The 15,644-nt window shown below is 31.8% G+C and overlaps 1 protein-coding gene across 14 annotated transcripts in view; it reads left to right on the forward strand.

Annotated features, from left to right (window-relative positions):
• The window catches only part of LOC115212040 (serine/threonine-protein phosphatase 2B catalytic subunit alpha isoform), a 169,830-nt gene that overhangs the window by 89,542 nt on the left and 64,644 nt on the right, over positions 1-15,644 (forward strand). For all 14 annotated transcript variants that reach the window (XR_005001234.1, XR_005001229.1, XR_005001230.1 and 11 more), the window contains exon 4: positions 9,621-9,732. Coding sequence is in view for 8 of the 14 variants with exons in the window: in XM_036507309.1 (XP_036363202.1) it covers positions 9,621-9,732 (112 nt within the window). In the remaining 6 variants the exon portion in view is untranslated. The remainder of the gene's footprint in view (positions 1-9,620; positions 9,733-15,644) is intronic.

The following is a 15,644-nucleotide window of genomic DNA, read 5'->3' on the forward strand; positions in this document are numbered from 1 at the left end:
ACTAATCTTTAATTTATGAAAACAGAATTATTTACTAATGTTTCTAAATAATATCTCAAGCTATAACTTCTTAATATCTCAGCTTGAGAGACAAATGGCCAATCTGATAAAGTATCAAGCTGCTAACAAGTGAGACAAACTACTAAATCTTAGGATCATATACTCACTTCTGTTTGGTCTTGGACAAAACTCAATTCTGCCTCATGCACACCCACAAGCATCATGGAAGCCTACTAAAAAGCCTGAACATGCAATTGAAAGGGCCATCCTTGTCACACATTGTGTCATGCTAATTGTGTCTGAGAAATATGTCAAGGATACATTTCAGGCAAACTTCCAGTATTTCATGGAAACAAAGCTTACTTGCATACTTGGTGATTTGCAGGATGAAAAGGCTTTGTTTTGTGATCTATGAACTCGATTCATTGCAGCTTCTTAAAGAACTTATAGTCTAATATTTATATGCCTCAGCTTTTCTTGTTTGTAAGCTTACAATTTGAGGTTTGTAGGAAAACTTATGGGACTGCTTTTCCATATGATGTTCAGTTTTATCAAGGCAGATAAGACCAGGCTGAGTCTTACTTTTATCTCTTTTATTGAGCTGTCATCTTTGTTTCCAAATGGACTTGAAGTATCAAGATTGTTTGCTTCTTCAAGTCATTGTCCATTTAGCATAATGTTGGTTGCTAAGTTCTGGTTGTGGCTGTTGGTCAGAACTTGGCTTTTTTCTGAACTGGTCTCTGTTCAATATACTCCTTATAATTTTTCCAGTGTTTAGTGGTGATTTCCCAGTATTCTGCTTCACTGTCTCTCATTAAGTCAATGCCAAAGACTATTTTGAGATGTGAGAGTCTTTAATGGGCGAGTTCATCATCATAGTGTTTATAACTTATTATTGTTCTAACTTGGCTCTGTAGAATTGTGTAACACTTTAAGATGTTACAGATATCTGCTAAATTACCTATTTAATTGTTCCATATTAGTTTTAGTATCTTCTCTCAGTCAAACACTTATGTAAAATAAATCATTTATCATTTCAGTGTACAGAGGAAGTTGTATAATTACTTAAAAATAGTATCAGAACTGTTTACTCTAGTTTGGTTAATTACTTACTAATGAACTTGGTTAAATAGTAGGAAATGCCATTTCAGTATTGCCTTTCTATTTATGTCTCTCATCTTTCATAAGCTAATTTAAGGTGGCTACTGTATACTGTATATGTTTGGGTTAAAAAGTAACATACTGTCTTTAATCCCTAACTTAATGTGTGTCTGTATGTGTGATTGAATGACTGATTGTCTACTAATTTATTACTTTTCATCACCATATTTTTTTTATAGATAGAACTGTGTTATTCTATAAAAGACTTAACCAAGTTTATGAGAGAAATTTCAAGTTAACCTAGTCTCAGAAATTCTTTGTTCTGCCAGCCTAATATGTTAGTATAGCAGGTAGTACCTTTTTTTTTTAGTGCATACATTAAATTTCTTAACTAAAGATACAATGCTTTTATCTGGTTATAAGGCTAGGAACCAAGAATGTTACACTTTCTCTATTCAACTATTATACTTGTGGGTATATATTATTTCATGCATATCATAAATATATGTGTATTTTATATGACTTTCTTTTCACTTGAAGCAATTCATCTGTTCATAGAATTCCTTGATTCAAAGTTGTATGTTTTAAGTTATGTCTCTTTTTCTGATATATGAATGTAAATTCTTACATCTCAGTTGAGGTATTCAAGATACTTACCTGAACATCATTTATACATAGTTTAACTCTTTCAATGAATGACAAGCATCTAACCAACCAAAAGTCATTGGAGAAATTGTAGCTTCTCTTATCAATAAATGTTTTCTTTTTTAAACACACATTATTATATCAATATAATTTTTTAATTACAGTTTAATATTATAATCTACTTGTATTCACTAAAATGTTCTATATTATATCATATATTGCAACTTCCAAGGATTTTAAAGTGGTGAGGCCAATAACAAAATTGTACTGTTCTGTTTACTTTCAATCCCCTAAACAACAAAAATTATCTATTTAAATTTTTTCTCCATAGTCATTCTTTCTCTCTCTCTCTCAAGAATAAGAAGTTCAACTGCTAAATATATTTATTTTATGTCTTTCAGTTAACTAGTTATTGCCTTAATTGTATTAACCCCTCTACTTAGTCCAGTGCTCATTTTATCTATCTGTTTATCAAATTGATAAGTTGACCTAGTTTTAAATTTACCTCCTTTTAATGACATATCTTCAAAGAAATAACAGGTTATCATTTACTGAATCCAGCATTTTGCTATTTCACAGTAGTCTAAACTAGTATGAGTTCTGCTACAGCTTCAACAAACCAAGAAAACAACTTTAGAAATGTCAAGTGATGTAATGAACTGAGCTGCTAAACTAAGAAAGTACTTCTGTAAACTAAACATAGTAAATGCTATATACATCAAGAAACTATGTGAAGTTAATTTTTGGAGTTTTTTTTAAATCAATCTTTGCATAGTAATCTATCCAAGGAAGATATTTCAAACTTTTCTGGTTTAATCATATGCATTGACATCATTGTACTTTCACTTTTCATGCTTGCATGGGTTGGACAAAATTTGTTGAGGCAGATTTTCCAGTCAGATGCCCTTCTTGTTGCCAACCTTCACCTGTTCCCAAGCAAGCTATTATTTCCCCATGGCCAACATGTTTCACAGAAGACTCGAAATGAAAGACACTGCTTCCATGATGGTGACATTCATTTACAACTATCATGTGATGTCAAGGCAAGGAGACAATACACACACACACACACACACACACACACACACACACACACACACACACACACACTCACAAGGTTTTAGTCTGCTCAGGGCTAGAGTAGAAGATATTTGCCCAAGGTGCCATGCAGTGGGACTAAACCTGGAGAAAATTGAAGGTTATGAAGTAAAAGATTTTGGCTACAGTTTGAGAAGCAACAGGTCACATGCTTATTTGCCAACCTATTTTCATTGAATACAACTTGAAGGTGATCAAAACATCCTAACAGTTCTTAATGGCCTCATTCTAAAAATATCCAATGAGTTTGCTGCTCAAGTACTTGTATTTCTCATCTTCTAAGTACATAAAATAAGCCAAGGAAGTTTTAGTGGATTAGTGAACATTGTGTCCAGTAAATCTTATATAGGTTAACAGCAATAATATTTTTTTACTGAGAATAATATTGGACAGTTCTAACTATATGGAGGCTTAGAATTAAACTTTGTACTTGGTTCAGAGATGTTTCGTTGAGATATTACTCCTGTCATATTTGACTGACATTCGAGATGGCTGCTCATCTATATCTAAAAGAATGCATATTTTAGAATTTCTATGTGCATTCTATAAATGTGTTTGTGTTTATAAATATATATATAATGGTTGTGTGACAATGGAATTTGTTTTGTAACCAAATGGTTTTTCACAAGTGCCTCCTTGGGCCAACCACTGCTTTGTGAGTGAAATTGGTAGGCAAAAACCATATGAAAGCCCATCATATGTAGATATGTGTATAAAGTTCACAGGTGATCTAAATGATTAGGTACACTAAGTAAGTGCTGTAACAAATTACTAGGGCTCCAAGGTTATAGCCAAGACGGTAGTTATGAAGCCATTGCAGATTTTTGATGCAGCAGATATATAATTGTTAAAGAGGACAACAAACATTAAGGCAAAGATCTCAAGTTGTATGTAATATTATCATTGGAAAATAATAATATTGTATGCGGACTTGAGATGTTTGCCTTGACTTAATGCTTGTTGTCCTCTTTAACAATTATATATATATAGGGTGCAGTGGGTAAATTGTCACCATTTTATATTTTTAATTTCGTGCATGCGCATTGTTTGTTTTTGATTTTGTCAACTACACAGTATAGTAGGGTCAGTTGGGCATCATCTGTGAGAAAAACAGCACCATGACGCACTTCACTCTGCCAGAAATTTGGAAATACTGTACTAGTTGGCATTTGTGCCAGAAACTCCAATACAAATATTTCAGAAGTGTTTGGGTGTCAATCTGAGGACATGTACCAAGAATGATAAAAATCAAACATCCTGTCAACATCATAGTGTTTGGAGTGATCACTAGTGATGGCAATGTTATACCTCCATTCATCATCCCACATGGTCTCACACTCAACATGGAGGCCAGCATCAAATGGCTGGAGGAGATAGTGCTGCTTGGGTCAAGAGGGTGGCTACTGAAAGACCCTATGTCTGATAACAGGGCTCTGCACCATACCACACAAGCAGGAAAACCCAGTCATGTGTATTAGTGTACATTGTTTGAGGGTTTTGGTTAGAGAATATTATAAAAGTGAAAAGATTTTCTCTATTTTGGCTGTTTTCCATACTTTTTTAATCTATATGGTCATATATTTGCATTACAAAATATTTTTTAGTTGTTTTCACATTTTTTGATTTATTATTTATTTATATGTTAAATCGTCCAAAGGATGGGTGTGTTTGCTAGTATGTGTGTGTGTAGAAAAAGTTGTAACATTGCTTGCAGTATATGAAACTGTATAGTTGTGCTGCTTTTACACCAAAGTTACAACACAATCTCTGACCACCCAAAATTAATAGACTTAAATTAAGTAGCCTCAAGGATATATAAGTGACCTGTCAATAAGGATCAGAGCCTTCATAGTATCTAAATATAGTATCATATATTTAATGAAGAAGACAAAAAAGGGCTGTAACATTAGTTGTGGGATTTGAATAAGCTTGAATGAAAGCTTATAGTGTATGTCTTTGTATGACACTGTTTGAACAAAACAATATCATGTTTACATTTCCTAATAACAATACATCCTGCACTTTCAAAGACCATTGGATTAAAAAGCCAGGTACCTTGAGACTAACTTATACCTTGAAAAACAGCTAAAGGTTACTGATAAAAGCATACAGCCAGAAAATATTGCTTCCATAAGCCTCTATCCAACCCATTCCAGCATGAAAAAAGAAAAAACGTAAAATGAAAATAAGGTCTGTTTGTGTGAAAATATTGTACGCATACATATATATATATATATATATATATATATATATATATATATATATATATATATATATGCTGTTGTTTAGTGCCAAATCATCTCTGGTAAAGCAGACCAGTCGTCAGAGGCTTTCAAGATATGATGATCTGACATTTTGGGGAGTTTCTAGGAGTACATTATCTAAGGTAGTCTTCCTTTTTTTCAGATGGTAGTGCGAAATTAGAGGGAGGTTTGACAGCTATTTGTAGCATATGTTCATGAATGTTTGTGTGTGTATGTAGTCATTTAGTTTTACATCCATTTTTTTCCCTGCCAGCATGAGTTAGACAAATATATATTATTGAGGCAGGCATTGTTTTACAGCTGGATGCTCTTCCTGTCACTAACCCTTACCTATTGTTCAAGTAAGAGATCTCTTATTCTACACATCTTTGAAAGTTAGTGGATTATTTGATGACAAGAAATAACAACAAACTTCACCACATGTAGCTCAGTGAATTTTTATGGGAAGTATGCAGAATCAGACACCTGCATGCACACACACACATACACGTAGGACTAAGCACAGTCTCTATTGACCAAATTCACTCAAGGGCATTAGCCAGTCTAGGACTAGAGTAGAAGACACTTACCCAAGGTGCCATGCAGTATGATCCAAACCCAAAACCACATGGTTGAGAAGTTAACTTGTCAACCACATGGTCATGCCTACACCTATATATATATATATATATATATATATATATATGAATTTCTAGTGATCTTTCTTCAACAATGGATCAAGAGCAACTCTCACAGTGCAAGCTACATATCAAATAAAAAGATATATAAGTGCTAACTGTACTCATCAGTAGCCTCTTAATTGACCAAAATGACAATAGCTTGAATAGACTTAATGATGCTAACTGCAGATGAGCCGTACTACAAACAAACAAACATTAAATAAATCTGTTTAGGAATCTTATTATTTTTTTGTGTGTATGTATCTATTATCAGGTTTGTGTTGATTAACAGTTGTCATAGAAATATGAACTTCAATAGACTAGGTTTTCTTGAGGTTGTTGTTTCAAGGATTTAATGTGCTAAGTCCCAATGTCAGTTGGCCAGTTGATGATTTGAAAAAATATATCTGAAATAATTGCTTTTTATAAGGCTCATTAATTATCTTAATCAACAATACTATTTAACATTGGTGATGAAATATAATTTCCCAGATTCCTTTAGCTAAGAAATTGGCATTCACTCAACTGCTGTGACTTTACTGTCAGTTACTCACGTGTATCTGGAATTGAAATTAAATTAATTTTGAAAAGTTTCAATATTACAAATATTTGATTTTCTTATGAAACTATATTGTTAAGATGGAATGTTCACAAATCATGAGCATCCATACATACTGAGACATCCTAAATTATGTTTCTCTCATATTAGCATAGAAGAAAGAGTTCCCCCCCCCCATTTGGACAGAGTACACATATATAGTTGGAAACTTTCTCATAAAATCCTCTTATCTGTTTGTGTTGTCTACATGGGAGCTGAGATACATAAAAGTATTTAAATTATATGCAGTTAATATGAACTTACTGTTCACAAGTTTGTTGTTCTGTGATATATCCATCTCTTCATTGTTGTGTCTCCATACTGCTTCCTTCTTTCTAAAATTGATATTGTCGAATGTAAATAATATATTTTAATGAAGGAAAGCATTTTGAGTTATTTAAATATAAATAGTAAATCAATGTTAAAGCATAAACTGCAAGTGGCTCAGTAAATAGACACCTTCTTCCAAGGTTAACTTTTCATATTTCATCACTGGAGTTACATCATGCCTTAAGTATCACTAGGTAATGTAGTTCACTAATGTAAGCAATAGTAAGCTCTATAAATTTGGCTAGTATTTTATCAGTTCCGTTATAGATTTGGCCAGATGGGATGTTAGGTTGTGTGTGTGTATGTACACTCTGTGCTGATGATGTCTATTAAGGTCGAAATATGTGTCCATGACCACCATTTTATCTCCAAACAAAGTTTGTCCTTTTCCTTAATGGTATGTCAATTCTTGATTTTCGAGATCATTTCCTATGTCATTTGGGCAAGATTTGATTTGAAGTAGAGAAAGAAGGTGAATAAATTTCAGGTGTACAAAAGTCAGGGTTTATGTAGCCTGAGTAAGTCAACTCTTAAGTTACATACCTTACTTTGTGTTGAAGTAATTTGAACTTTTAAGGTTCTTCAATTTGTTCTGTGTGGTTATGTATTTTATTTTGAAGATATTATTTTTATTGCTATTTTATTTGTAATTTTAATGTCCCCCTTTTGGTGCCCTGTAGAAAAGAAACTCCTGTATTTTATCCTGAGGTGAAGTGAGTGCCTATACATAAATCATTATATTTTTAAACATTAATAGTTTACAAGAAAGAAATTCATTTCAGTCTATTATTTACAGTGGGCAGTTAGGTGTTCTCACCTTGTTTGTTGTTATCACATTTTGGCTTCATCAGGTGTTCTGGTGGAATTTCAAACCCAACCCTTTATTTGATTAATGGGGTGCACTGTTCTCATTCCTAAGGTATGTTGCTGATGTTATTTTTCTGTTGATAGTATTTTTCAAATCCCTGCCTGGGATTGAACTTAGAATCCCACAATGCTATATGCCCGTGGGCAATTATAGAGTTAATTCTAGGGCTTATAAACCTAGTATTTTATCTTTGCTTAATACTGGCTCCCATATTACATTCATATCTGCACTAGGTCTGCTTCAGAGGTTATTGTGACCAGCATATATGGCATGAGGGGATGTTGAAAAATTGGGTATAGCCAATCATGTATGGTAAAATGGAGGCCACCACCAACTGTGGGATGAAGTTAAAATAATCAACATAGAACACCACTAGAAAATACGAAAATTAAAAGAGGTTGCACATATGCTAGGACAAACAAGATGAGGATACCTATCCATCCATTGTAAATAATGTACATAATTCCTCATCTCAAAAATATAGAATAATACTGTTAAGAGTTATAATGAAGTTTTAACTAAAATTATTACATTTTAGCTGGGGTGATGCCAACCAAATTTGTTTAAAAATGGTCAATATGGCTCTTCCAAAATACATAACATATTTGTTCCAAAATATGATCTCAGATCAAATATCTTGCTAAACATATACAGAAAAAGAATAATCAGAATATTTTGGATCCACTAAAATATAATGTTGAGAGTTTTCATCTTCCAGCTTGATATAACCTATCTTTGACATTTATTTATCTCTTTGTTCTGTTTCTCTCTCCTTTTCTCTTCCCACTTTCTCTATCTTCTTCCTCCCCAATGTTCTTCATTTCAAAACCTCTTAAATCCGCTAATGTAAGTTTATGAATGTTGCATTAGTCTACAAATCATACCCATTGTTTTCAAATGTCATATGAAGTGCAGAGTTTATCGAATCTCCATTTTAGGTCATTTATATTGGGTATCTTTAGCAGAATTCATTCTGTTACAGCCATTCAAATTAAGCCACCTCTCCATCCTTCAATTTCTTCTCTACCCATATTTTTGCTGCAGGTGTTCAGTCTGTGGTGCAACCACATCGGACACACTAGTCTCCTTTGACCAACTTATAAAAAAAAATGAAACAAAAACAGTTTTCAATTAAATATAACTACCTTTTTTAAAAAAAATAGTTTAAATATTACAAGCACATCTTTCCTATGAAACTAGCATACTTGATAAAAACACTGAAACTTTGTAATGTATAGGTTTCAGAGTTCACTTCTAACCCAAAGATATAAATAATGATAAATATATATGGCATCTGAAAATGACTGAAGAGTTAGTAATTTGAAATTTAGTTATCTGAAATACTGTATTGATAGAAAAATCAAAATCTGAGACTGATAAGTAGTCCAGTCAATATATATACTATTATTTTTCAGATTATTTTTCTTGCTTTTCTACTTTGTTTAACCTACTCATTTTTATGGATGCATACTCTTTTAAGAATGTTCAGTGATGTAAAATAGCTAATGGTATATCTTATTCTTTGGTATAGTATAAACCATATGATACAAGCATGGTCAAGAGATTGATTCTATGTATGGTATAATATATGGATGTAGGTATGACATCTAGTTAAGTACTTACAATCATGATGTACATTGTTCAATACCACTATATGGTATCTTACACAAGTATCTTCAACCATAGCCCTTAAAACTTACGAATGAAATTGGATAGATAGAAACAGTGTGAAAGCTCATCAGACAGACTACAGCTGCAATTGAAAGGATCACCTTGTCACACTGTCCTGCTGATTCTACTTGATAATTTCATTAAGGAGACATATGCCTGTGGAATATTCAGCCACTTACATGCTAATTCAGTGAGTAAGCAGTTCATTTGAATGAATAACTAGAACACTCGTCAGTGAAACCAACAGAAACACATTTACTTGTTTGTAAAAAATAATGGAAATTTTTTTATTGTTTTCTTTTTTTGTGTGTGTTATTTCAGTATTTTAAGGCATTCAAAGATGAAGCCATTACTGACTTGTACTTTTACAAAATGTTTCTTTGCAGTGTGTTTTATATTTATGGGCCCTGAAGATCTTATATCCAAATACTTTTTTCTTACTCCGTGGAAACCATGAGTGTAGACATCTGACAGAATATTTCACATTTAAACAAGAATGTAAGTATATTTTACATTTTTAACTTTCCCCTTTCCCTTGCTATATTCAGATCCACAACTTCTTGACTATTAGAAACATTGTTGTCAAAGAGAGGGTTCTTCTTTCAATGCTTAGTACTGTTGCAAATCAAAATCTTATGGCTTTAAGGTCTCTAAGAATGTTGTTACCAATCAGTGGTATAAATGTTAACCAGTTACAGTGTAGCACTTCTTATACTGTTTCAGCTACAGCTGTAGAAACTGGGCAAATTTATATGACGAATACTCAGTTTACAACTAATACTGTTAAGATGCTCCACAGTGTTCCAGTTAGTTTGTTTCATACAACATTCTACAAAAGACAACTTTGGATAGATAAAATAACTATCAGTTCTATCAACTATTTGCTTCTCCCTAAAAAAAATTAATTGACCTTGGGCCTCGTCAAAAGAAAATATATCTGGAGGTTTTTTATTCCATTTTAAACAATGATGGATTATGTATGATAACCCATTTTGCTTTATTTTCTTATAAAATTCTTAGATGATGAGTCAAATGTCTGATAACATGTTGTATTAGTTTAATAATGATGAATACTGTATAAATTGTAATGACAATCTTTTATGTATTAATCTTTCTAGAGAAGACTCTATGCAGTCTCATCTCTGTTTGCATCCAACCATCTTTAAATTTATAAAATGGAAGGAAACTTTTGGATAGTGTAGTCCTAGTTTCATTATGTCTAAATGCAAGATGGGATGGTCATCACTGGAATGCCTTTGATCATAGGTCTATTCAGTCAGGGTGGAGTTGGGGGTTAAACACCTATAATCAGCTGGTTAACTGTATTAATTATTCCATAAAAAAAGAAGACAAAGTATTCGTCTTCGAGCAACTGAAAATGTTCTCTGAGAATCTATAATGTATTCCATTAAAATTAATAAGTTCCTGTCAATCATTTCTTTGAAGTAATTTGAGTTAATTATTTCAAAATGTAATCTTAAGGTGTAACTTCTTTGATTATCAAAGACAACCTAATTTTATATCAAAATTGGGTTTAACATTTTGTTGATTTGTTCAATTATTAAACTATTACTAAGGAATATGATGTCTCATGGTAGCACTATGGTTACTCAACACACTGGCTATATCTAGTTTTTGGCCATTGATAATTTGTCTTTGAGTGGATTAAAAATATGAACTGGTTTTGATAAGATTTCAAACTAAATCTTTAAGTCATTAATATGGTGATTATTTAGCACAAACTAGTTCTTTGTTATATGCAAAATATTTTCTCGTGAGTAAACAAGAGACCTTCTACATGGTTGCTCAGCCTGATTCAATTACTAATAGTTACATGACATTTTCTTGTATTAAAATACCAAAGAAATGATTTATTTGTTAATGAAGCCCTACTTACACTAAAAGATTGGATGGTCGTGGCTAGAATACCTATGATCATAGACCTGCTTGATCAGAACTGACTTGAAGCTGAACAGCAATCTCTTCTGATATAATATCATATGACTAGAAGCACAACTACAAAGTGAATATATTTGTTTGTGTAGTTGTCTAAAAATCCATGAGTCAGAAAAAGTAGGCCCTCATATATAGGATAATAGAGCAGGTATAAATACAATATTATACTCTTATCTCAGCCACTTCACTTGTTGGTTTCATACAAGGAGTTGAAATAATTCCAATACTCATTAGAAAAGACTGAAAAGAATAGTATGGCATGGGCTCTTTGCCATTAGAGTTCTGTTGTATATAAAAAAAAATTTTTTAACTGGAATGAAATCATCTAGATTAAAATCTGAAGAATTAATATATGACTTAGCACATCCAACTGTGACACAAAACACATGCACGTACACACATGATTTTAAGCCAAGGCTGATCAGCTCCAATTTGCATCTCAGCAAAACTACCCATGGATCAATCCTCTAGCTGAGATGTAATGGCTAACAATTTTTTTTTTTTTAAACTTGGCTAGATAGATGCCATTGTAGAACAGCTGATATAAGACCATAGATAAGGATCATTTATGAAACAAAGCAAAACTTTAGTTCTTTAGTACTAATTGAGTGAAGATCAAAAAGTGAGTGACTCAACAATTTATTTCCCAATATTTATTCTGCTAAAATCCCTAACAATGTTTTAAAATGTCAGCATAACTGACATTCCAAAGTGAGTTACACTTTAGAAAGTTGATTTGCACTTTTATGTACATTGGAGATTTTCTAATCTTATACAAATGTAGATTGTTATTTTTACCTTTAAAGTTTATCTTAAAAGTTTGCTTGAATATTATCCAAACATTTATCCATCATAACCAAGCCTTGTTTTTATTGCATATATGTGTGTGTGTGCATGCGTGCGTGCGTGTGTAAATTATTCTTTTGTTTACTTTGCACATATAAACCCACCTTAGCATTATAGAATTTCTAACTAAAGTTCAACTGATAATATACTCATTTCTACTTTGCTGTTTTTCATTTACTCTTAAGTATATATATGTCTAAGCTCTTGGTATACAGTCGCTATTCAATCCTAGTGTTTACAAAAATATAAAGCCAAGATAATGAGTTTTAGAGATATTTTGAATAGCTTCTGTGGTAATTAGTTATTGTTCAGAACACAGAATTTTAAAATAGAGCTACCAAATTATTCTTTAGAAGACATTATCATAAACAATAGAGATTTAGTCTTCATGCTGTCAAACTGAAAACATTATAAATAATTTATTATAAACTGAGTATATTAAACTAGAGCTTTTAGTCAATGTGTATTCTTTATTCTATATTTGATGTTTATATCAGCTCATAAATAAAGTTCATTTTCACATCGTGCCCTGTCCATGTTGATTTATTACTATGAGACAGAAAATTATGAGTAATGATTATATGAGAAATATATAGGAGATCCTATTAATGTAAAACTTTAGTGGAGTTTGTTTTGTTTTGAAGTTACATATATTTTTTAATGATTTTATTTTACTACAATTTAAAAATTTGCTTTATTTAAATAAGAAAACATAATAATTTTCTTTACATTTCAAATCATGTCATTTATCCCACACTATTAATGTTAATTTGTGTGTGTTTGTTTGGTTTTTTTTTTTTTTCCTAATCATGATGGGCCATCCATAATCATCATTTTAGCAATTATTTTTAATACAAACATTGTTATGGCCAATCTCAATATTCAGTGTGACATAGAATATGACAAAACTGATCCTTTGAAATACGATACTCATTTTGGCCAGCTAAGTAGACTGGAGTAGTGTGAAAATAAAGTTTCTTACCCAAAGGCATAATGTGCTGTGAGTTATCAAACTCATGATCTTACATTTGTAAGCCGAACACCCTAACCACTAAGCTACGTATCTTCACAAGATCCCATGATCCACTCCAGCTCAGATATACATCCCTGCAAGCTTTTCTTCAAACTTCAAGACAAGCCTATTAACCATTATTACTTTTACTATTATATAATTACAACAGCATCTACTTCTTTAAATATTCCACTGCTATCAAAATTTCATTCAGAACACTGTCAGGGATTCTCAAACTTTTTTTCCAGCATACTTGTTTGTCATGTCTGACCTGGCAATACCAGTTTGTCATGTTTATACCCTCTTGTGAAGAATATTGTGTAAAATAACAGGATATTATAGATGAAACAGAAGACATGTATACTTTTCATTAATTATATTTAGAAGTCAAGGTTCCCAAACAATATATGTAATGACTTATATATAGATACTATTTACTGAATCTCAGAGAACAACTATTGAAAAGTAGTTGGTTGGGATTACTTCAAAATTCCAGTGATTTTACAAATCATGCATTTCCCTGCAAGTTCTTATGCATACTCTGGTTTGTGAACTGCTATGCTACATGGTTGAAATTGCAACCAATTCTCCCACAAATCACACCCTACTGTCTTAAATATAGGAAGATACTTTGGATTGTGTAGCCCTTGATGTACAAAAATATGAAATGGTCATGGCTTTGATCATTAATCTATTCAATCAAGGTGAACTGGAGTTAAACAACAACATGCAAACCTGTTGCAGTGCTTGCTAAGTCCTGTACAAAACATGATTATAACCATTTAAAATCTCTTTCAAGATTCTTATGAATTTTGACCAAAAAATGCAATTCAGAATTCTTGGATATTTTATTTTATTTTCAAGGAATTCTTGATCATATTATTTAAAAACTAGTTATAAATAGCATAACCATCTTAATGTTCATGAGTAGTTCACAAGTGATTTTTTTTTTTTTTTCTTAAATCTTCTAACAATTTTTTATGAAACCATTTTCTCAAAAACCCGAAATTGACATATCTCCTTAAAATAATCTCAACAAAAAATAATCACCTTTATGGAAAAATAGACTGAAGCTATAGAAGAAATAGTATCCAAATTAGTTGCTATTAAGGAATGTTCTATTAATGCAACAGTTAATAGTGCTTTTATAAAGAAAACTATTGGAAATAAAGGTTTGGTTTTACCAAAGGATTGTTTTCATTTAACACAGATGATCCAGTATCAATATGACTTGAAGAAAAAAATGTGATGTGAAATATCAAAAAATTTATTTCTTTAGATAACTATACATATTTGCATAATCATAGATATTTGAATGTCAGTGTGCAGTCATCTGACAAATTCTAAACTTTAGTAATGATCAGAATTAATTGAAAGTTTACCAGCTGAAAAATATTTGAACTTTTAGAAATTAAATTTTTCTGAATTCAGCCTTAATTTTGGAAAAGAAAAATGTAGTTGCATTTGTAACTGATGGAAAAAAATGTTAAGTTTGCTAAGAATATGAACTGCAAGCATCATTAGTGTTATACATATGGATACCATTTAGCTGTTATGTTCTTGAATCAGTTTGTGATGAAGCTAATAACCCTTACAACAAGTTTGAAGATGCATTCAAGGATCATAAACAAAATGTGGATTCTGCAGTGATGAGTGTGGTTAATAATATCAATCTACAACAAACTGAACTTAATGAAATGGCTCCTAATCTTCACAAAATAAAAACAAAAAAATTAAATATTTCAGAAATATGTTAAAGAGGAGCATAGTCATGAATTGTAATTAAGCAATGATACTAAGACAAGATGAGATGATTTATTTTCAGTGCATAAATGGTTCTTGTTCCTTAAACTATCTCATACTTTTGTATCTGTAATGGAACCAATTAAAATTGGAGTTAAAACCTATGACAAAAGGGATGCAACTTTGATTTCTGCAGAAAGCATATTTGTTTTCATTCTTGAAGAATTGAGTCAACAAAATACTTTAACATATCTCTTGCTGAGAGAATGTATTAGGAAAATAATTGAATAGCAAAGGAATAAAATCTGATTGGAATGATGAAGCATTTAACTAAACTGCTTTGATTTTGGTTACACTTAACTCATTTCTCATTTTGTCATCAGAAACTTCACTGCAAAATATTCTTTTCTACTCTAGGCACAAGGCTCGAAATTTAGGGGGAGGGTCCAGTCGATTAGGTCGACCCCAGTACACAACTGGTACTTAGTTTATCAACCCTGAAAGGATGAAAGGCAAAGTCAACCTCTGTGGAATTTGAACTCAGAATGTAAAGACAGACAAAATACCGCTTAGCATTTTACCCAGCTTTCTAATATTTCTGCCAGCTCACCACCTTACTTCATTGTAAAATATTGTAAAGAAACTGTATAAGAGAATGTTTGTTATTTTATCAAAAGAATCATTTTAATTCCTATTCTGAATCCAAACTCATGATTATTGAAGTACCACTTCACTAAAAGAGAAAAGAAAAACATGTCTACTACAGCGATTAAATGTTGCCATTAACAAAGCTGTTGAAGGCAAATTGGAAGTGCATTCAATCATCTTATGAGCCAAAAACATTGAAATTTCT

This window comes from Octopus sinensis, linkage group LG1 (genome assembly GCF_006345805.1).
Source record: "Octopus sinensis linkage group LG1, ASM634580v1, whole genome shotgun sequence".
Lineage (NCBI taxonomy): Eukaryota > Metazoa > Mollusca > Cephalopoda > Octopoda > Octopodidae > Octopus > Octopus sinensis.